The sequence below is a fragment of the Melozone crissalis genome, unplaced genomic scaffold (genome assembly GCF_028551555.1).
Source record: "Melozone crissalis strain CALT ecotype California unplaced genomic scaffold, PUWL_Pcris_2 ptg000016l_1, whole genome shotgun sequence".
Lineage (NCBI taxonomy): Eukaryota > Metazoa > Chordata > Aves > Passeriformes > Passerellidae > Melozone > Melozone crissalis.
The window spans coordinates 44,815,255-44,838,430 of record NW_026535794.1 but is presented as its reverse complement, the minus strand read 5'-3'; the positions used below and the strand labels follow the sequence as shown (position 1 = coordinate 44,838,430).

General features: G+C 40.0%; 2 protein-coding genes across 2 annotated transcripts in view; one reads left to right on the top strand and one right to left on the bottom strand.

Moving 5' to 3' along the window:
- The first annotated feature begins 1,327 nt into the window (after positions 1 to 1,327).
- Positions 1,328 to 4,930, top strand: LOC128935432 (C-C chemokine receptor type 4-like). Its single transcript, XM_054273798.1, has 2 exons — positions 1,328 to 1,854; positions 3,131 to 4,930. Exon 2 carries the CDS (start codon positions 3,147 to 3,149, stop codon positions 4,221 to 4,223), a length of 1,077 nt encoding a protein of 358 aa, XP_054129773.1. The 5' UTR covers positions 1,328 to 1,854; positions 3,131 to 3,146; the 3' UTR covers positions 4,224 to 4,930.
- A 13,911-nt stretch (positions 4,931 to 18,841) lies between these two features.
- Positions 18,842 to 23,176, bottom strand: part of GLB1 (galactosidase beta 1) — a 41,408-nt gene continuing 37,073 nt past the window's right edge. Inside the window, exon 16 of the mRNA XM_054273490.1 lies at positions 18,842 to 20,305. Within this exon, the coding sequence (XP_054129465.1) occupies positions 20,045 to 20,305 (261 nt within the window). The 3' untranslated portion in view covers positions 18,842 to 20,044. The remainder of the gene's footprint in view (positions 20,306 to 23,176) is intronic.

Below are 23,176 nucleotides of genomic sequence, written 5' to 3'. Positions count from 1 at the left end.
ATAATGAGTGGGACAAGATAAGCATGCAGATGCTTGGTGGCTTAGTGAGGAGAAAAAATTTACAGCCAGAACTAAGAAACATCAATGCCTAAGAGAGCATTGTAAAGAGCAAGAGATGTTTTCTTTCCTGAAAAGCATGCACTCAAATAAAGATTTTCTGTCATAGTTATTGTGGCTGAAGAGCTGAGCTTGTGGCTCTAGTGCAACGACACGTCAAAGAAGAGATTAAGGAGGCCCTTAGAGAGACAAAAGAACAGCAAGAGGAACAGTTCTGGTTTCTGTGAGCAGACCTGATGAAATGGGTACAAGTGTTGTCAGCTTATCTGATGTCCACATCCTTTAAGGACTTCTACTAAACTGAAGAGAAAATGTAAGTGATCTGCAGAGTAATAACCAGTACAGGAGGAATATCTCCCAGAGACCAATTTTAAAATCTACAGATCCAGCTTGTGAAAGATGACTGACAAGGTCCTTCCCACACAGATTGATTCTGGCAAAACCTGAGACCAGTAAATCTTGCATCTCATGCTTCAGGCTTTTTGCATTACATTCACGTCAAGCTCTTCAGCCAAACATCAGTTATTGGGCAGTGTAACAGTGTCAGAGGCATATGAGATAGCAGCAAATGGCATAAATGAACAAAAGCTTCACCTGTGTCTGGAATAACACCAGAGACCAAACAAGAAAACATAATCTCTTGTGGACAGAGATGTCTGATTCTTACTACTCTCACTACCACCTTCTGTAGATTTCTTGTTTCTGCTTCTCATTGCGTATTTTCAGTTTCCCCTGTTGAGAAATGGCTTGTACTTTTTCTTGGCTGGCCTTTTCTGGGAAACAGAGGAGACCAGCACCTGCCAGCTGCCAGCACAGCTGTTCTGTTGGCAGAACTCACAACCATCTGTCTTGGCTACCATATGTCCTCTATGCTCTCTTCTCCCTTCTCAGGATCCTTCAAAAGACAAATAAGGCCCATCTCACTCTCAAGAGAAATTCATAGAAGCTGCTGAGCTTCCTACTGTGACAGAAAGCCTCGGTAAACCTCAGCACTGTGCACACTCTGCCCTTAGACCACACACACGTGCGCACATCCTACTTCTTATTCAGTATTCTGACCACTGTTACATTTTGTCCCGGGCAACAGCAGAAGGTAGATTTGCTGTACATAAAATCTGCAACAGAAGGCATCAAGAAAAAAGGTAGTGTGAATTAACATGTGTTCATTTCTATTTTTAGTATGATAAGTAGGAGTTAGTGATAAGCAATAGTGATTAGAAGGAGCCTTCCCTGCACTATCTATACAGCTTTTCTCTTCTACAATTACATAATGCAACTTGCAAAATTAGTTATCTGTCAGAGGACTAGAAACACACTTCCCACACACCCACCAAGTGCCTGCCTCCTCTCTGCTCTCTACAGAGGATTCTTTTTTTTTTTTTTTCTGAGATTAAGAAAAGAACAAGGTTTCAGTTGAATGAGAGTTGAGTGACATCTGTGCTTAGTGACATCAGTTTTAATGATTGCTGGATGAAATGAAAATGCTTTAACTCAGTAATCAGTCTCCCAGTGGAAACTGTGGGCTTTTTTAAACATTATGTGTTTAATTCTGTTTCTGACTTAAAGGGACTGTCTCTGATGAGCACAGGAGAGAAGTACTTGTGATACAAGTCTAAGGAAGTCGAAGCTTCCGCTAAGAGACACAGCTACCTAGTGATATCTGCTTTTTACATCTGGAGAACACTGCTGTGTGGGTAGCACCTCACTGGCAGAGCTACCTGAAGAAAAGCAAGAGACTCTGCACCCTGACAGCAAAGAAGATTCTTCATCTCATCTGAGAGGAAAGGAGGAGAAAAGGTAAAATTCATGAAATGCAATTGCTCAAACATTTTTGCGTCATGTACTCATGATATGTGTGAATGTAATACTTTTTCATTTACCTTTTATAGCTGCTCAGGTAATTTTTTTAAGCAGTTTTAAGAATTCTTGCATCGTCAGACGTGGTTGTATTGTGTGAGCATTTATTTTTAAGTATTCAAATGTATTATGCTGAACCTAGATTAAATTCAGGTATGCCTGGGTGCAGTTGCTGTAAATCTGTCATTTCTACACCACTGGTGTCAAACAGTTCTGTCCTTGTGACTTGTAAATCAGAATAAATTCCTCTCTGTGTAGAATGGAATGGAACAGTAGGCTGGAAAGGTGTCATGCTTGGGAACACACACAGTAGGTCAGATTATCAGGATTTGCTGGTACATAGCAGCAACACACAGGACTAAGAGAAGTAAATCTAAGAAACTCACTTCTCTTCTGCTTTACATTCATAAAATGAAGACAAAGGGGAAGAAAATAGCACAGACTTAGAGTTCTGATATGATAGGCTAAAAAAATGCCACTTGTGATGTGAATAACACACACAAGTAAGAACAGAACTCAGACTTAAATTTCTGGTATGTTAAGCTAAAAAAATGATGCTGTGATATGAATAACACACAGACTCATATGTCAGCAAGATATTTTCCCTGTGTCCAACTTACATCACTTACAACTCTGTATCTGCCTATTAGAAAAGAACATAAATATGAAGATGACAAATTCCTGTTATTCATTTAGCCGCTGAAAATAAGCCTTTATTGAAAGCTCCTGACAGCTTTCAGTAAAGGTAATTTCATAAGAAAAGTCTGATGAATGTTTATCACTGTCTTCCTATGGTGGGTGACATATACCTGATGGGAAAAGAGGGTGAGTGAAATTCTGAGCTGCTATGAACAGTGAGTTTGCTTTTTACTTTGCTCTACATGGAACTTAACTCTCTCTGATTTGACACTGATGTGGCCCACATCTTTCACTCCCATTTGCTTTCCTGTCATCCATTTGAACATCCCTTTGTGCTCGACATGCAAGTTGCACAGTGCTGCAAGGACTAAGCACATGCATGTTAAGGATGATACCTTGCTCAAATGTGCACATGCATCCATCCCATAATGCTTACATAATGTCTGAGAACCTGCAGTGAGTCGTGTCCTGAGCTGTCACTTCTGATTCAGGTTTGTGGAGTAACCATGTGGTCTTGATGCACTGAAAGCCACTGACATTTTTATATTCTGACATTTTTATATTCTTCCTTTCTCAGAACTGGGGGAAAAAACATGAGTTCTTCAAGTACAGAGTCCCTTGAAGTCGAACCCTCAACCTTTTATGACTATTATGATAGCTATTACGATGCTCCAAAACTGTGCAGTAAAGAAGGCGTCAGGAGGTTTGCAGCCTCCTTCCTTCCCGTTCTGTATTCCCTGGTATTCCTGGTCGGGCTCGCTGGAAACATTCTGGTCATCGTGGTCCTCTTCAAATACAAGAGGCTGAGGAGCATGACTGATGTGTACCTGCTAAACCTCGCCATCTCAGATTTGCTCTTCGTTTTATCCTTGCCATTCTGGTCTTATTTCACAGTAGACCAATGGGTTTTTGGGACTCCCTGGTGTAAAATCATTTCGTGGATCTACCTGGTTGGGTTTTACAGTGGGATATTTTTTATTATGCTTATGAGCATAGACAGATACCTGGCAATTGTTCGTGCAGTGCTTTCCTTGAAAGCAAGGACCACCTTCCATGGCTTTATTACTAGCCTTGTTGTGTGGCTAGTAGCTCTTTCAGCCTCAGTCCCCGAGCTTGTATTTAGAGAGTCTTTTAATGAACAAAATTTTACTACCTGCAAGCCGAGATTTACAGGCAATTTCACAACATGGAAGCTTTTTTCCACTTTGGAAGTCAACATTTTAGGGCTCCTAATCCCTTTTATAATTATGACATTTTGCTACTCCATGATCATTAAAACATTAGTTCACTGTAGAAATGACAAAAAGAATAAGGCTGTGAAGATGATTTTTGTTGTCATGATTGTGTTTTTCTTTTTTTGGACCCCCTACAACATTGTTATTTTCTTACAACTGCTGGAATTTATGGGAGTCATTAAAGACTGTCAAGTGAGCAGGAATCTGGACTATGCTTTCCAGGTAACGGAAATCCTCGGCCTTTTTCACTGCTGCCTCAACCCAGTCATCTACTTCTTCATGGGGGAGAAATTCAAGAAGTACCTGAAGATGCTCTTTAAGAACTGGCAGCTACCAGGGTATTTCTGCAAGTGGTGTGGAGTTCACATCACTTACCACACTGAATCTACCAGTTCATTCCACACACAGTCTACAGGAGACCAAGACGCTCTGTAAAACATTTCAGACCAGCCACTGAACTCAGCAGCAAGCAAACTGACAACAAACAGCAGGAACTTTGAAAAGCAGGAATTTTGAAAAGCTAAGCAAATGTAGACACATTTAACAATAAGCTAGTGCCGGATAATTACTTACTTCAGCTTTATTTGTGCCTCTAGATTTTCTCAGTATTGTGACAGAAGGTGTCCCAAATGTGGAACATGGACGATGGACATGCAAGGTTTCTCTGCTGTGATTACAAATCACTGCTCAGCTCTGTGCAAAGCAGTGCACTGTGTGCCTTCTTTGTCACCAGCGTCAGTAGATTGGCCTGCATGGAGGGGCAGAGGTGAGACAGCACCTTGTCATCAGCACATGCACTTGGAAAACATATTAATGAACTCAAGAAGAATGATTGTAACCACACTTTTTATTCTGCAGTTGATCTGTGTAGGACTTGTTCACCTGTGACTCTTAGGCAGCTGTTAGCAGTACCTGCTACTTTTAAGTGTTTCATTTCAGGGGGGATGATATATCTCCTGTCCTTAAGAAAAAGCACAAAATATATTCTCTACATGCACAAAGACTCAAAGCAAAGCCATTACTTTTCATTGTAGGTGCATTTTCTTTCAGGTTGACATATATGCCTATATGTAGGTGTATATATAGGCATTTTGAATTACTTTATCACTGTAATTCAGGATAGCATGTCTGTATTTTAATGAAAATGGAAAATATTTTGAATATTTTTGAATAAAAGTGTTTAAAAAAACTTATTTTCCAGCATGCATCAATACATTTGAAGCATCTTGGTTAAAAGTACATATTTTAAAATGAATGCCGTTTCTTCCAAAAGTACTTAACCCCAAAACTTGATTTTCATTCACTGGAGATGTATCTGGCAAAACAAAAGAAAGTAAAAACAGAGATTGTGTACAAAGGGCATGTCCTAACTTAGAAACCACACACAGAATCCTTGCATTTGATAACAGCACAATGCAAGCAGTGTGATACCCCAGTAGCCGCTCACAGGATATTAATTCATCAGCAATCTGTAACAGGAAGGAAACTCACACAGCAGTGTTTAGATTTTGGCACAAAAATGATTTTAAAATAGGCCAAAAATCAGTAATGTGGTGGCAGACAAATTAAGAGTTGAAAAATATGTATTAGAAGATATTTCTGGTGTGTCTTTTTGCTGGACAACAACAATTCATATTTCTTACTGTAAAAGATGAATTTTATAGTAAGAGCAATTATTTTCTTACACTGTCAGTAATAAAGGGCCTGCTCAGCATTCAGCCAAGGCTGCCAAGAGCAAACAAGGCATTAAAATGTATCAGGGAAGGGCTGAAGAAGAAATCTAAAAATATTGTAGTGCCATTGTGCTCATGACTCTAAATGAGAGACGTAAGTGAAAGCTCATCTCCACGCCACCTCTCTCATGATACAAGACTGACAATAAAATGCAGTGCACTTAAATCTCACACACACATGTATCCATCATAACTTTGGGAATGCACTACCATTTGCAGTTTGCTGAGAATGACAAGTAAGGATCTGCATTAACGCAGATAACAATAGCTGTGGAAGACATTACTTGTAGTAAGAGAGAGCCTTTATATTCAAGAAAAAAGCTATAAATTCTTAATACTCAAAACCTTAGAATCCAAAATGTAATCACTTAGGAAAACTGATAGAAAGAGTGGGTTATGCCACCCACCACATTTTTGAAAAGGAAGACAAATTTAAAGTGTGAGATGCTTCAAATTGTCACAGATGACACTGAAGCCATCATAACATCCCAAGGTAGCATGGCACATCATCCTCACAGCTGGTGATGCTGACAGCAGAGGCTCTGGGAACTGCTGAGCTGTGCACTTGTCTGGGGCACAGACTGCCCTGGAAGCCAGACGACTTCCACTGCAGCTTCTTTTTCCTTTGTCCTGCTCTGTGACCCCTCTGGTCAGCAACAATGGCCCTTGCTTTCCAGACTAAGGGAAAAGCTGCCTGTGCTGGGCTGGCAAAAATGAGGGTCAGCAAGGAACAAGGAACAAGCAAGCTGAAGGCTCTTGACAGCTGTGATGTGAGAGACATCCAGGGCAAAGAGTGGTATCAGAGAATGGCTTGCAGGTTGGTCCAGGTCTGGGCAAACTCTGTGGTGAAGGAGAATGCTGTGGAATTAATGGGGTGCACCCAGGAGCCATGCAGCAATGCCACAAACAGAACCAGTGCAGGGCCCTTCTCCCACACAAAACTCAAATGTGCCTCACGTCACTGCTCAGCTTTGTACCCCATGGCCTGTGCACATTTCCCTTGCTGCAGAGGGGGTCTGATGCAGCCAGAACTCCTCCCAGGTGAATGTTGTCTTGTTCCTCTGTGCCAAATAGCCTCTTCCAGCTCTCCCAGTAATATTCACAGCTGCTCAATGTGTGTGCTGGACCAGCAACTGAGCTGAGCTGGAAGTTGAACTCCGAGCAGCTTTGCTGCATTGGGTGCAAAGAGCAGCTCATGTTGAATTGATGGGTTCAGGAAACCAGGTCCTGAGGCTGGAGCTCATTGAACATGGGTGGCTTCCTCCTCTGTCACCTGAACAACCCCCCTCCCACATGCACCAAGCTGCAGTGGACAATGTCACTCCTCTTTTGAGAGAGGGTTTTGAAATCTGCTGATGAGAAAGGACAAGATAATAGTATTAATACAGACAAAAATAAAGTAGGGATTTTCAAAATGTCATTTGACAAAGGTGTTATTTTAGCTGAACAAGAGTTTCCACCTATGAAGAATATTTGTACAAACCCACTGAACCATGAAAGATGATGGATAGACATTTGAGTGAAACAAAGCTGACTCATTCTTAAAGCCACATTTTTACATCAAGGTTCCTCAGAAGGCATCCTCTCTTCAGTTATGCTAAGCAGCCACAGAAAGGTAGACAAAGGGGGAAATCAGCTAATTAGATTAACTACAAATAATGATGAAAAGATAACAAGTTGATTGGTTTTCATAGCGTGCTTAGGCCACCACAGACACTCCCTAAACAAAAACCTGAATTACACTTTTACTCTGGAGGACTGCTTTACCCCTTCTAATTGTGCAGAAGCAGCATTGTGGCCAGCAGCCTGCTCCCTGTCAGTCTGCTCCTCTCAGTCTGACAGCCAGTGAGGAATTGCAGTTCTCCTTCCTAGACTGCAGCTGCTTGTCACTGTCCCAGCAGTGACTGCTTGTCACTGTCCCAGCATTGTCCCAGCAGTGACTGCCTGTCACTGTCTCAGCACTGTCCCAGCAGTGCCTGTCACTGTCCCAGCTCTGCACACCTGCTCTGAAGGGGAGCACAATTCCACAGGCACCACAGTCCTCCTCTGTAACCAGGATGCCAGCAGGGATCTACATCACACATTTTCCTGCAAGAGCTCTTAATTCTTTGCAGTTTTATCCAACATCTCTCTCTTAACACAACCAGAGACCAGTTTCATCATATCCTGTCTCTTATGCCAACATCTCCATCTGACTTGATTTACAGTTAGAAATCAAGGGCCATTTAATAATATAAATCAAAATAATCATTAAAATAGTGCTTAAGGCAATGCCTACTGAAAGTTCAACTTTGCTACTCCAGCCATGAAAGGAAGAGACTGGAAATGATCCAATAGTGGTGAGATTTGTAGCATTTGTATAACTGATAAGACCATTCAAAGGAGAAGGAGTGGTGGTTGTATCTGCAATCACCTTACTGTGACACAGCAAGTGCCAATGGCAATCATGGACAAATCAGTCCTAAAGCAGTGAGCCCTACCACTGAGTAAACATCAAGTTAGAAGCTCCCAGGATGATTTTCTTTTTCACAGTCATCCAGCAGCAACACCCATCACAAAACTAACAAAATCCCATTTTAGGGGACAGTCACTGAGTCAAAAACTCTTCTCACACAAATGAAGCTCAAAAACAAAGCTCTTATCTGTTCCGGATAAAAATCAACAACAAAATCAAGTTCTCCATGTAATTCAGACCAAATACACGACTGATAAATGGATCACACTCCTCTAATTTTTGTACTTTTTGAATTTATTTTTTATTTTTCAAGTCAAGTTTGAAGGGTTGAAGTTTCTCTGGGTTTTAATTTCTTGTTTCAAAACAAGTTACAGAACACATCCAATATAAGTAGCTCTGTAACTTGCATAATGCAAGCTCTTTGTGAATTCAAGTGTTGCAAAATAAAACTACTAAGGCACTAAGAATTTTTTAAATTCCAAGATTTTTGCTTGTTTGCATTTAACAACAATGGCAAGTAATCAGGAATCTGATCTGCAAGAATCAGATATTTTTCCATAGATACAAAACGCTTATAAAAAGTACTCTTGGTGATGTTAGTAACATGTAAGACAGAGAATTAATGAAGATTGACATTACTAAATGAACTCTTCTTCTCAAAAGAGATTGTGGCATACAATCAGCATTTTCCAAGAAGGTCCAAGCAGCCAAATTCAGGAAGAGACTTTTGTATCTGGGAGAGTGATTGGAACAATGGGTGGACATCCCTGCATGAAAAGCATATTTGTTTCTTTTGCACAGGAACTTTGCACCCCTTAAAGAACCTCCATGGGAGTACTGTGGTTTGGGCAGGGCAATGGAAGAGAGGGGCCCTCCCTAGCATTTCACTTGTCACCATTACTCACAAACAGAGAGAGCAGTACTGGCTCATAGTCACACAAAAGCATCTTAATCAAAGTGAGGAAAGACCACAACACATCTCTGTACTTGCTTATAACTGGTAAACTGAAATTGGACCCCAAGCAAGACCATGACTGCAGGCTGAGTGAGTGACTTGCCTTTTATGCTATCAAAGTATGTGGGAAAGCTGCAAAAAAGTGCACAGAAAGAATATAAGGATGGATTTTGCTGTTGTTTACGCCCCTTTTCCTCATTCACAAGCCCTGGGAACAGAAAGCAAATATGTCTCATTGATTGCAGGGAGCAATGGCATGTTCTGTAGGCCCTGCAGACAAACAGCACTGAGAAGCTGCAGAGGACAGCTCTGCCCTTGCTATCAAGATTCTTGTTTATGCTTTCTAGAACAGTGAAACCCATAGTATGAGGTGTCACAAAAACCTCCCCAGTCCTACCGAGAAGGGGCTGAAGGGTTTACAAAAAGAAAGATTCTGGCTGTTTTCTCCTCAGTTCTGCTTTACCAGCCCATCCTTGCATAATGTAGGTCACTACTCGCTTCCTTTCCTCAGCAATATTAGGGAACATCCAAGATCTCCCACGGGAACGTTGGCCCTGACTGCTGCTGCTCTGGCTCTTTGCATGAACCTCACATGCCATCACCTCATCTCCACAGTCACAAGGAATCCATTCACATGTCAATCCATTCACTTCCTCACTGGCTTAAGCTCACGTTCTCTGCATGCAGAGGTCACACAGTGGGATGCCTGTCTTGTCACAACACCACAGAGTGTTTTCCTTTTGACAAGGCAGTTTCATGAAGATGTCCCTGCTCATTGCAGGCAAGTTTGACTGGATGACCTTTAAAGGTCCCTTCCAACCCAAACACTTCTATGATTTGAAGAAAATATGGAAAGGGCAAATTTTTGATGGCAGGTGCGTTGACTAATGATAAACACCTTTTAGCCTAAAATTCCCTCCACATTTTCATAATCTTCACATTAAAACTATTTTAGAGTAAGTCAAGCCTATTCGTCAACATTACTGCAAAAAAGTATTTCATAAATTCTGCTCTGAATTCTTATTATAGTTTTATTCTGATGGGGGAAATAATTTCAGAAGTCCTCATGTAACCAAATATTGTAGAAAAAAATTCAAGGATTTGTCTTATTTAACACACTTAAACAGCTTAAATAGAATAAGTGCACCACACTGCTCAATAAGTATCTTATTACACATATCCATATGAATGTACCTTAGGAACTTAGGAACTTAGGAAAAAAGCCAGCATTAGAAGCATAATTTCAGTGAAGTGATGAGTGCTGAAGACTACTGAATAAAAATAGGAATTTTTTCTGTGTTTTTTAAAATCTACTGCCTATAGTGTAAAAGACTACAGTATTTTATAGACTCCATCAACATGAGACTGAATAAAATTTAAACAACCAAATATCATACTAGCATTTATGAAAGGTCAATTCTTAAGTGATAACTATTTACAATTTGCGTCAGAGACTGAGAAAGCAAGGTTAGTACTAGATACACAAGGTTCTGCTGAATTTTAATTTGCATGTTGGTTTTTTTTTAATTCCAGGAACGGGGTTGCACAGAGGCAGAAAATAGTGTCAGAAAAAAGGGGGAAGAAAAACAGCCTACCTTTTCCTTAAGGTAATTCACAATGAAGACCTCAGTCATAATATGATACAACTGACTGAGACCTGAATTTTCAGGAGAGCACATGCCAAATTCTTTAATTGTCATACCAGCATAATTCAGTGGGTACATAGAGGCTTCTAGGTCCCTAGAGAAATGTAAAAAAACCCTCTATAATTGTCAACTAATTGTACAGAGATAGCTTTGGAAAGGCTGATACCGCCCAACATTGGAACAAACAGGCAGCTAGTATCAATGCTAATTTTAGACTTAAAAAATTCTGCCATGTTTTCTAGACCTGAGGCCACAAGATTGTTTTGTTACTGTTTTGCAAAAGTTACTGCTTTTGCAAAAGCAAAATGAAACACAGTAAAAAACAGAAATTAAAAAAAAAAAAAAAAATCAGTGAGATCCTTCACAACAAAGGCTCCAGCTGCCTGGTCAGGGAATGGCACGAGAGCAGCAGCTGAGGACCCGGTAGGTGAGATCTCATACAGACTCAGCAGACAGATGTGACATTTGAATGAAAGTCTGTTTCTCCTTTGTGACTGCAAATGCAGAGAGGCCCACACAGACAGACTGTGGTGGATGGGGGCAAAAAGCAATTGGCACCAGCTGTATTTGTGCAGATAATGGTCATGTTCAGAAAAACCCCATGTTTTATTAACACTGCCCTACTACATGCCCTCCACTGTCTGCACTGGCTTCCTTATCATGGTGGTGCAGATGCCAACCAGGCAGAAGTAACCCAGCCATATCAGTACCTCTCAATCTGAGTTAATATACCCAAACCAGACTGTAGGACCCTAGTCCTATACTTTTCCCTGAAAATAAAGGAACAAAATCTGTTGAGGATCGACCTTTAGTTTTGCAAGGGATGTTGGTCAATCTGAGTCTTGCATTTGCCACACAGAAATCAAAACTCTGTCCTCCTTTGTAAAACAAGGCAGGCTGCAGATGAAAAGTACTACAGTTAGATAATATTACAGAAACAAAAACCTGTGTATTACTTGCTAGATTCCTTGCTTTGCCTCAAGACATCAAGAACCATGCACTCTCATTTACTCACAGCCCAGAAAGTTTAATCTCCTTTCACAGAAGATGAAAACAACTTCATAATGGATTATTCTAAACACAAGTCTTTGGTTTTGAGCAATTTCTTCCAAACATTTCTCGGCCAGTGGGGGGTTGTCCTGAATCATGAAGCTTGAAGACTAAACCCCTACTCTTTTTAACTTGCTTGCCCAATTAAACTGAGATTTTGACATTTGCAATCAGCAGGGGGTTTCACCAATTTGCATGAACACACTAAAACAGGTAACAGGAAAAAACAGAACTTCACAAGAAAGGATAGGAACATTCTTTCAAAACCAAACCAGCATCACAATTTTACATCAAAAGGTCTACAGCCTGACAACAAATGAGCAACCTCCCAAACCAGAATACACTATGGAGCACCAATCAAGGCTGTTGAACAGAACTTAAACTTTTAAATTGTTTCAATTGCTGTACTCCAGTTTACCTTGCAGAGCATGAACTTCAGAGTTTTGGGGTGTTGTTTTTGCAAACTGAGTCATGGCAAGCGAGCAGCTGAATCAGCAGTCAAAGTCTGAGTCTGTTGTACTGAAAAGAACTTAAAAACACTGAAATTCTGGCTCAACTTTGTACAAAAAAAAAGACTTCACCTTAAATTTCCCAGTCCTGAAACTCAAAAGAAGATGATCTGATATGTTCTACTTCAAAACATGATACTGGGCTAGATGGACCTTAGGCAAACTCAGTGCCATTATTCTTATATGAAAAAACAAAGTTCTACTAAATGAGATAAAGAGATCAAATGCAACAAAAAACATGAGCTGATCTTTGTGTATTTTAATGCCCTCAGCCTCTGAGACAAAAGGGTTCTAGTGAGCTGTGCAAAATCAACAAACTCAGAGAGAGAGAAGAAACCTTGGGAATCTCTGAAAGTTCTTTCACTCACCTTGCAGGAGAAGCACAACAGGATGGTTATGTGTCCAGAGAAGATGCTTGATCACCAGCAACCACAGTGAAAGCAAACCAGAGACCATCCAAATTACTGTTTTGTGAACTGAAAATAGATGATGCCTATCAATGACTGACAGAACCAGCACAGTTTCCACATTGCTCAGATAAAATGAAAGACAAGATGGTAATGAGCAGGTGGCGATAAAGTACCAGCAGACCTGGTACTGATGGACATTCCCCATTTTTGCAGTCAGGCAGATTTTATTAGGATTTGGATTCATTTTCCCCACTTTGCACATCCAACCAGGGGAGCTGAACCTTTACTACAGTTCACCTCCCTTCTTTCATGTAAAAATTCTCCACTTGTAGCTAAGAAATCTGAAAACTACAGAGCTCAGCATCATTTGCCTTTAGTGAGATGCAAGGCCACAGTCTGTAGCTGGAGGTACCAGAAGGGGAAATTATTTTCCTTCCCATCTCCAATGCCAAGCTGCTTAATTTAAAAAGAAAAAAAATCTCCAATAAACAAAAAACCAAGGAAAGCAAAACCAACACAAAAACAAAACCAAAAAAGAACCCACCCTTTACCCAACATATTATTATGCCTTCCCCAGTCCTCACTCGGCTTCACATCCAGATCACACTTTGTAACACTGAATACTCTTTTTAGCTTGTAGCTTCATAATGTTTAAACATCCCCAGTTACAGCATTTTGTACTGTATCTACAGGAACAGGAGAAACAACTTTCATGCAAGTCAAGTATGCTACTACTGTGATCTCTTTTCAGTATCTTTGCATGGACTGAGTTTTTCAGAATTTAAAAGAAAAAAAACAAAACCACAACAAAAAGCCTCCTGGCTCATTTCAGCATAGGTAGTGTCTGCTCTTGCATCTAAATTACTGGCATCTGTTCAAGTTGTCCTTATTTCCTAGGATGGGTGAAAAAGCTTAATTTTGGGGTGGTAACAGTATGTGGTCCCTCTTATCACAATAAAAGACATTAAGAAGAGTAGAAAATTTGGCTAATCTAGACAGGATCTTTCTTTTTCTTTTTTTTTTTTTCCTTTTTTTTTTTCCAGCACCTCTGAAGCCTTTGAATCAAAGCAAACAGACCTGAGGGGTTAGACTAGAAAAAGTTAAAAATAGGCAGCTTGCTGCTAGCTGTTTTTGCTAAACTTTCCTCTACTTCAGCACAAGCTAGATGGACTCAGTGCTTTAAACAAAGTCACATCTGAAAGTGTCTCTGGCCACAGTCAAAAGACTCAAATTGTCTTGACTTCAGCTTTTGAAGTAGATACTGCTCAGGATCAAAGGACCAGCAAAGCAACACAGATGGGGATGCAGAAGACAACAGAGTATTTTGCAGGAAATCATGCTAACACTCTGTGAGTTCAGTATAAGACTCTTGGGTTCTTCAGCACACTGAATCTACCTATTTATTATTAGTACAGACCACATCCTAAAATTGAGGAGGAAAAAGCAAAACTGCTTAAAAGAAAATATGTAAAGTGTATGCAGGATCCAGACCCATCTCTCAGAGTTTAAAGTCTTCCAGGAAGCCTTGATGGTACAGCAGAGTGTTTCAACACCCAGAAATGGAATTTAACATGGAAGACACAAGAAAAGAGTGCAAATTTTTCTTCTGCACAGTTTTTATGTTATTCCATTTCTGCTTGCTGTGAAAAGAGCAATGAACACGTTTAGCAAACAGAAGAAAGATCTAAAACTCAGCAACAGGCAAGGCATGAGGAAGGTTAGGAGCAAGCTATCAGTTTATTTTTCTTCCTTCTCCTCAACAGTTCATCCTGTGCTTTGGACAGCCCCTTCACCCATAGCACAGGAACAAAACCAGATCCCACAGCCACAAGACACAACAGCAGTTCACCCTCTCCCAGGGCAAGTGCTTTGGACAGTGTTATTGGACAAGCCCACAGCCAGGGCAGACTTCTGTCAAAATTTAGACTAGAGCCCCATAAAGAGTGTTCACTCTGTACATCTGACTAAGAGGAACTTAAGAAAAGGAACCTCTGAATGAAATTTGAAAGAAAGGAGACAGGCATAAGCAAGCTGGATGCACAGGCATCTTCATCCAGCTTGCAAACTGCCAATGCATAGGTGGAAGGATTGGAGATCAATTCCATTTTAGACAAATAAAGACATATTGAAGGAAAATTTTTCAGTTTCTCTACACGTAAGACTTCCCTACCATAAGAGGAAGAACCAGCAAGAGTTCAGGAAGAATGAAACAGGAACTAGGTAAGAATTTCTTAGCTACAGCATCAGAAGGATGAGTTGCTAGGCATCTGCCCACTCTGGCCCAGATCTGTCCTCTGGCCCACATTTACAAACACTGAAAATGCTCAGCTAATATTAGTATAGAAGCATGAGCCCTACAGAAGCACTAAGTTTAATAAAAATAGTGCATATACTGACAGGGAAAAAGAAAACAGGAAAAGCCTTTCAGAACATAGATATTGCCTAGATATTCTTACTGAATTTGCACTGATATTCAACAAATCTGCTGTACTTTAAAAAGGTACCTCCAGTTGGAGTTTCAAACTCAATTCTCGATTTTATAAGGGTTCCAGTTTTTTCCCCTCTCTTGTCTACCAAAAGATTTTAAGAGGCTGAGTTACAATCATGCAGCTGTAAGCACAACAACAGAGTGCAAGACAGCGAGGTAACCACGATGCTGGCACAGGGTCTGCTATCAAACTGTGCTGGGGAGCTTCAGGAACAAGTCTGCGCTTCCCAATCCAACTCTATGGAGTTAAATGTGGGACCTTCCTAAGATCCTGACTCTGGAGCTCTGTGTGTACTTGCCTCCTGAGGGACAAGTGCATGTGCTAAAGCCCAAAATGGGAGTTCTTAAATATATCCCAAATTCTTTGGCCACACCATATATCCTAGTTAAAGGGGATTGCAATACCTGAAATAAGCTGTGGTTTTGTGAAATGTCTTGAGGTAACACAGACCTTCAACATTTCCCCCAAAACAGGAGAAGGTCACTACTCCCATATTTGATAATGTAACAAGAAACAGGAAATATCTTCTGAAAAGAGATTTTTAAACATACACACTTTATTCAGCAAAAGCATAAGAAAGATCCTTGTGATGTACTTTTCAAACATTTTTCCAGTCAGCCCATGGCACCAAGTTCTAGGATAATCTATTTCTGTCTAGTTTTGCCTTCTCATTGAAGGAGAACCACTAAAGCAGACCCCATTCTTCTGCAGTTTCCAGTTTCTTCTGTCACATAAGCTCCCAGCCAGGACTTTGAGGTTAACTGCTATGCCTTAAGTCCCAGCCCACAAGACAACTTTCTTGCAACTCAGTAACTTCTATCGAAAAGAGATGCTGTAACACCTGGACCAAGTCATTCAGGAGCTGGCTGCCCTTTCACATCCTTGCTAAACCTCTGTGTTAACCTGCACCTCTTAAAATTTCTCTAAATAAGTTAAAATAGTGATAAGAAAGTAAGTGAGAGGGCACAAAACAGCCTCAGAGCACAAATACACACTTTGCGTTGGCTGTGGACAGTGAAAGTTATAACTGGCTTACACACAGCAATGATGGCTTCAGTTACTACTAACAAGTCTCCTAATAGTAAACACTGGAATAACTTGCTCAGGAAAGACAGGAGTCTTCATCACAAGAAATCTTGAAGGCTAGGTTAAAGAAACACACTGAGGCTATTTAAGATACAAATGATGTTGCCTTAGGGTAGAGACACATAGGGCTGGATCATCTCTTACAAACCTTTCATCATGTATTATCTGTTAAAACGTTGTCACCTTCTCAGCCTGTACAATAACAGCATCACCTCCTTCAGAGCACACTGCAAACCACAGGATTATCCTTCTTCTGCAATTTTCATTTCTGAACACCTGACACACATCTGTCAGGTGGATAGGTTTTCCTGTCCAGGTAGAAGGATTATTTCTAGTCACTCCTGCAAGTATTCAAACTGTGCAAACAACAAATTAGTATTTCATCCAAAAAACTGCAAAAGAAAACAACAGCCACTGTGAAGCTCCCAAAGAGGAGGAGATTGGAGAGCTGTCTGCACCAGAGAATTACAAAAGGCACAGAGAGTCTAAAGGACGACAAGGTCAAGTCTCAATCCTGTCATTCAGGGACTAGAAAATGTTGACTAACACTTAGTAAGATAGTTAAATTATGGAAGTCTCATACATAAGTTAAGAAATGTTAAGTTAAGAATTCAACTATATAGCACACAGTCAGTTCTTGTTCCTCTATTTGCTCATTCATCCCAAATAACCACATTTAAAGGCTTTCATTCATGCATAAACAGGATTATAGACTAAGTTTACAAACCCCATTACAGAGCTGAAAAAAAAAAATCTGTGGTAAGCTGAGCCACTACAGATACTCTATGGGTATCTCTACGGGTATCAAAGGGCATCCCCCTACAGAATTGCAAGCATCTGCCTACCTTCCAGAGGGGATCAGCGTAAAACTTCTGTTTTTTATGAACTAATTCCGACCAAATACCATACTTGCACTGTCTGCCAAAATGAGAGAATATTGTGCTCATTACTCAGCTCCTGTGCAAGCAACACACTTGCAAATTCCAAGGAGATGCACCAGGAAAGATTTGAGGACCCACAGTTTTAGCATTAGGAATATTCCTTCTTGCCAGGCCTTCAGGAGGCAGCTGGCTCCACCAGAGGGACCATCCTGTTGAACTCCAGCACTTGGAATAGCTCATACAACTACACCACAGGTTCCAGCCAGGGGTCTGACAATGCTTTCACACCTTGCCTTTCAAAAACAAATTGAAACTAGGCCCACCAGTGCCTTGTCCACTGGGTCAAAGTCAGCCAGGTAACTCCCTATAGCCCCTGTTCTCTTACTCATTTTCCCTCAGTCAGAAGGTTTAATTCTGATTACATTTCCACTTTGAACATGGCTGAACTACATTTGAGGACAGGTTAAAATGACTAACCAGCCTGAGGCTGCAAAGGAGGAAATGCCACACTGTCCTGTTTGGTATCACACTCAGTCCCAGCAGGACTCCATGCCCAGGCTAGGAAACCTAAGCTAAGTCCCAGGCATGTGCTGTGGGCACAGTGCCCCAGTGTGGGCACAGGCAGGGCAGAACACTCAGCTGCAGCACCTGCAGACACTTTGGTAAAGCAGCAGCAACTGGCAACAGGTTCCTCCTGCTAGAGCTGTATTCTTTCTGAAGGTCCTTTGTCACAGGGACCTCCTTTCTGAACACTCAGATAACATCTCCAGCAGTGTTTCCATGTAGGTAGAAGAGGATTAGGAATCAGGACCACAATTTTCAGCTCTTTTCTGTGGACAGGAGACCACTTCACTGAAAGCAGTAAATAGGCAAGTATGCTAAAGAAGCTATCTAGAGCCCTACTTGAAAAACTTTAAACCCATTCTTTCCACATTGTTACTGTTATTCTTAGAACTAATCAGATGCATGTTTATAAATCTTGATGCAAGGCCCTTCTGCTGGTAATATTATATAATTTTCATGGTGAAAAGTGAAGTCTCACAGATCACACTACGTTTTCACAAGTACAACATAAAGAAGTTAGAGTGAGAACCAGGAGTTCCACTGCCCTCACAGCACTAACTGCCATACAAATAAAAATACTGTCAGCTGTAACAGCACTGAGCTTAAATAATACATGAATAGTACTGTCATTCTGCACACTCCAAGCCACAAAACCCATCAGTTAAAAACTGATTCTGTTTCATCCTTTACTTTCAAGGCCTAGTTCTGAGGTAATTAATACTTGATAATTAATTGCATGCAGAGCATACTACAGATGCACCATAGGGATGGTGCCAAGAAAGGAAAAAATCTGTGGTCAGAGCAGACCATTCCAAGAATCAATCATGTCTGGGTACAGAACACACAGCCCTCAGACCCTGGAACTGACATTTGAGGTCCGAATTTAAGAGTAGAACTGCTCTATCCTGGATGAGCCACATTTGTCTCCTTTGAAAGCCCATCAAACATGCCAAACATGCAGCAGACATGAAGTGGGTGGTGCTCTTTTACACCCTCTTCTCCAGTGATAGTATTGGTCCTCATCAGAGGAAATAGCCAGGATCTTGCACTGGCCATGTCAGAAAAGGGTGGCACCTCCAGTTTATGGTCAGCTCATCATAGCTGCTTCATTTTTCTTTGTACAGATCTTCATAACAGAGAAAATTAACAAGACATTAACAAGAATAACTCCTCATCCACAGAGACTTTACAATCTCATTTCTCTCTTAATAAATGCTCATAATTCTCTCATCCTTTTTTTCTTTCTCAAACACACAGAGGAAGATTTTATTCTTTAAATAATGATTTTAATAAGGTCAAACAAAAATCAAAGGAATAAATCACAGATTATGAAAATACTTGATTTGATAATTTCTGTTGTTTAAATATCACCATGGAATTTGCATGACTGACACCAAAATCACAAGAATCAAAAAGAACATTCTGTCTTCAGAAAGTCAAATGTTCTGATGGAGTTTGTGCATCTTTGCAAATATCAGTCACTTACAAAGACCATCAGTTTACTGGAACAAAAGAACTGATGTGAATTAATGACCAAAAGAGAAATAAAATTCTTTAACTTAAAGCATTCCACTTCCAAGGTGCTGGCCTATGAAAAGCAGGTACACCATGACCAATAGGAAAAAAAAAGAAATAAAACAAACAAACAAACCAGAAAAAAACCAACTCAAACCAAAAAAATAAAGAAAAAAATCCATAATTTTAAAACCACATTCTGCAGGCAGGTTAATCAGAGGTTGTGGTTCCATCAAAGCAGCCTAAATTTCACTTGTCTTTGTACTTATAAATTTACTTTAAGTCTTCAGAGATAGCAACAGGGAAGCTGTAAATTGGCTTTCCAAGAGGGGACAGATGAGACTCCATGTTACTGCTGTTTGGACCAGCTGGCATCTGAATGCTCTCTTCCACAGTTTTTCTCACTGGTCCTATAAGAAATCAACTGAAATTTTCTGAAAGTCACTTGCATTAAAAAATGAGGTCCACTCAATGCTGGCAGTAAGCCAAATAAAATTAAAATGATGTTGATACTCTAATAAAGTGATTAGGGAAGCTAAAGGGTCTTGTCTATTGGCAGCTCTGACTTACCAGTCCACTTGAGTGAAACCAGCAAGGTAGTGGGGGCTGCACACCTTTTGTGGCTCCTCTCTCCAGTTGCAAAACATGGTGAAAAATAAAAGCATAGGAAGGTTACTGCATATAAGCAGAGTACAAGGACTACATTTTCACTAGGCTGATGAAAACATTACCTTCCAGTTGAGTGCAATTTCACAGTCCAAGGCAAATTTCAAAGCTCCAGCTTTTATTTTTAAAAAGAAATTCAATATTTAACTGAGAGATTTTAAAAAAATGTGTATCTTTGAAGGATTGAAGAAGTTGCCTCACCTAAACAACCTCCCTTTTTCGAAGACACTGTGTTACACAGAATGGTTTTAGGGAAAGAGAAGCAAAGGGCGGAGGGTGGAATAAATACTTGAATCATTATAGATACTTCGTCCACATCTCTCTAATAAAGAGTGGGGGTTTCTCAGTTTCATGCAGTAGGGTTGCATTGATATTAGGTTCATCTACAAACTCTATGTCGCACGCCTGGGCGCTGCAAGGAGAGCGCTCCAGCTCCAGCACTGTTATGTTGTTTGGCGCCGAGGCAACGAGCACATTCCTTGGAACATAAAGGGTCAGCTGAGGACCACGGGCTGGCCAGTAGCGACCAAGATTAAAGCCATTGATCCAAATTTGCCCCTGTTAAGAGAGAAAGAAAAAATAACAACATTTTAATAATCTGTCAGAGGTGAAATGACAAAATAGGCTTAAGCATAACATTCTTAATATAGTAACTGAACTCCTTTCACCTTTCAGTTTGATTGAACACAAGGATAGAAAAATCTATGCTAATGACAGTCAAAAGAACCCAAATTCCCTGAGCAGTCAAAGCCATTGCTAATATTTAAAAAGAAAGTGGTAAAATACTGCAGTAAGTCCAAATATGACAATAACTAGAAAAATAACTGCAGGCTCCTTGCACTGATTTTTGCTCCAAGTTTAAGACCAAAACAAAATCCAAAAACTGTATTTGCTTGAAGCTAATTGTTAAAAGGAGAAAGAAGTCACAGAAGAAAAAAGCAGATCATAAGGCTCTTATGGTTTTCTGTACAAGTATAAGACTACAACACCTTGGTAGTCCCTGCTCTGTGATTTCGAGATCACAAGATACAAGATACAGCTCGTCTAGACACATGAAATTCAGATCTCTCTTTTACTTGTAATAGCTTGGTCGACAAAAGTACTTCTGCAATCACACTGCAATGAAGTACTGTTGTAGTTACACACAACCATTAAAAGCCTTGGGATCTCCTAGTATTATTTTAAGTACTATGAAATTGTGGCATACAAATTTTTAAAACTGCTTTTTATAGTTGAGATGGTCAGAATCCCTAGCTCAAAATAACGTACTAACTTTATAAATACCTTAAATTCAAAAGATTAAAATAAATGGGCAAGGAAAAAAGTAAAAAGTGAAAACACTAATTTATCTACAGACACACTGAAGTGACATAAATGCAGATTTTTCCAGAAGTCCATAAATTGACAGGCAGAATGTTTAGTAAAACTGTAAACTGACTCCTACTGAGTTGAGCTATGTCTTGGCTCTCAAGACAGAGGGAGGATATACTGCTGATTTGCATAAATATTTTGGTTTTACTCCTCCAAAGGGTCCTTTCACTGTATATCAAACAAGAGTTTAGTGTCAAGAAAAGGGATGGAAACAGATAACTGCTTCTGTATTTCTCCCTCTTGCTTTGGCCTTTGGTAATCAAAACAGAGGAAAACCAGACTCATGGCATGGATGTACACTGATAAACATAATAAAATTGTCTGAATCAGTGGAAAGTAGGACTTTCACTGCATTCAGTGATTTCTAAAGTTGTTTGGGATAGCTAATATCACAATATTTTAACACAATTTACAGAAGCAGAAATGTAATATAACAAGTATTGCTGGTTCAAGCTGCTTTAGTGGTATTTTTCTAGTGTTTCTTTTTTCAGGTATTTATGAAAATAAATTTTACGAACTCACAAGAGAAATTTTTTAAGGAGTTAGTAATGTGCAAATGCAGCTGAATTATTTCACCTCTGTATCCACTTCCGTGGTATAAGATCCTATCTTGCTCTGTTCTGCCAAGGTGTTAATAAACCTTGACCTCAAATGCTTTTTGTTAAAATGAAGTTTATCTTTATTCAAACACACTACTCTCTGTAGTAGGTTTAGAAGAAAACATGGCATGAATGCAAGCTCCCCACACACAAAATGGATGAGTGAGTGTACCCACTAGACTGTGGCCCTCCTCTCACAGAGAATGACAGCAATCTGTGGGAAGTAGGTGTTTAGTGTGGGAATCAACTGCAGTAGAGTTCTGATGCAGGAGATATGATCAGACAGGTCTCTGTTTCTGATCTGAATCAGTCACTGGCTGTAACTCCTTTTTCCAGTAAAGCTAAGAACTTACATTTCTCAACTCCAAACTATCTTTCTTACCACTGCAATTTCTAAAGACTCCACACTCAGGAATTTGTAAGCCCAAAACAAGCAAATTATGACATCATATCTACTAATAAATACGCCCTAGACAAAATAAAAGAGGGAGGAACTTCATCTTCACTAGCAAGATTTCCTTTAGCAGGGACAGCAATTATAGCCCATGATTCCACAGAAAACAAGAACATTTCTGACTCCAAATCCTCTTTTCTTTTGAAGAAAAAAAGGTCCAATAAATCTAAACATTCACTCAGTGGTGTGTACGCTTAAGGGCATTGTGATTCCTCATGTGGAGGGTGGAGTAAGTTTTATTACTGCTGAACAGTTTAAAAAGCACTGAAGGCAAGCAAACTACAACACAGGTTAACACTGTTAATACTGCACCTTTCCTTCCAGGCTGTCTCTCATGCTATATTCCTTGCCTTTGCAAAGGCAGAACGCACCATTAGGACTTTAAGTTTTCTTGATAAGCGCTGCTTCTGTGGTTTTTCAACTACTCAGACAGGTGAATTTTAACCCCTGTTAAGAATTCCACTCCACACTTAAGTAATTTACACAGGGCCATGCAAGGAACTAAGGCCCACATACAGTGACTGGAATTTATACCCTTCTACCTTAAAGGCATTTGCTCATTTGTAAAGTTATCTGAAAGTCTCAGTTTCCAGGTATCTTACTTCAAACTCTCATCCAATCCAAATAAAGCTTGAAGGATAAATTCAACAGCCAAACTAAAGCTCATCTGGAATCTCTCCCCTGTAAAGGACTGCTTTACAGGGTATACAAACTACATAAAACAAAGGTTTCCATAGATCAGAGCAAAAGATTTCCACCAGTACCTAAGAATTCTTGGACTACCTTGCCATTTTAAAACTGGAATGTGTGGCCACCTCACTTCCTGAAGAAGATTTATGACTGATAGGGTCACAGAATTTACGAAAAAGGCCTAAGATTCCAGTTGCCATGAGAAAAAAGCTATTTTTTCAATTTTATTCAGTGATTGTGTGACATGCACTATACAGGGACAGGGACTAAGACAGACTTCCTCATCTAAGCACAGTGTCAGCAACACCAAGAGCA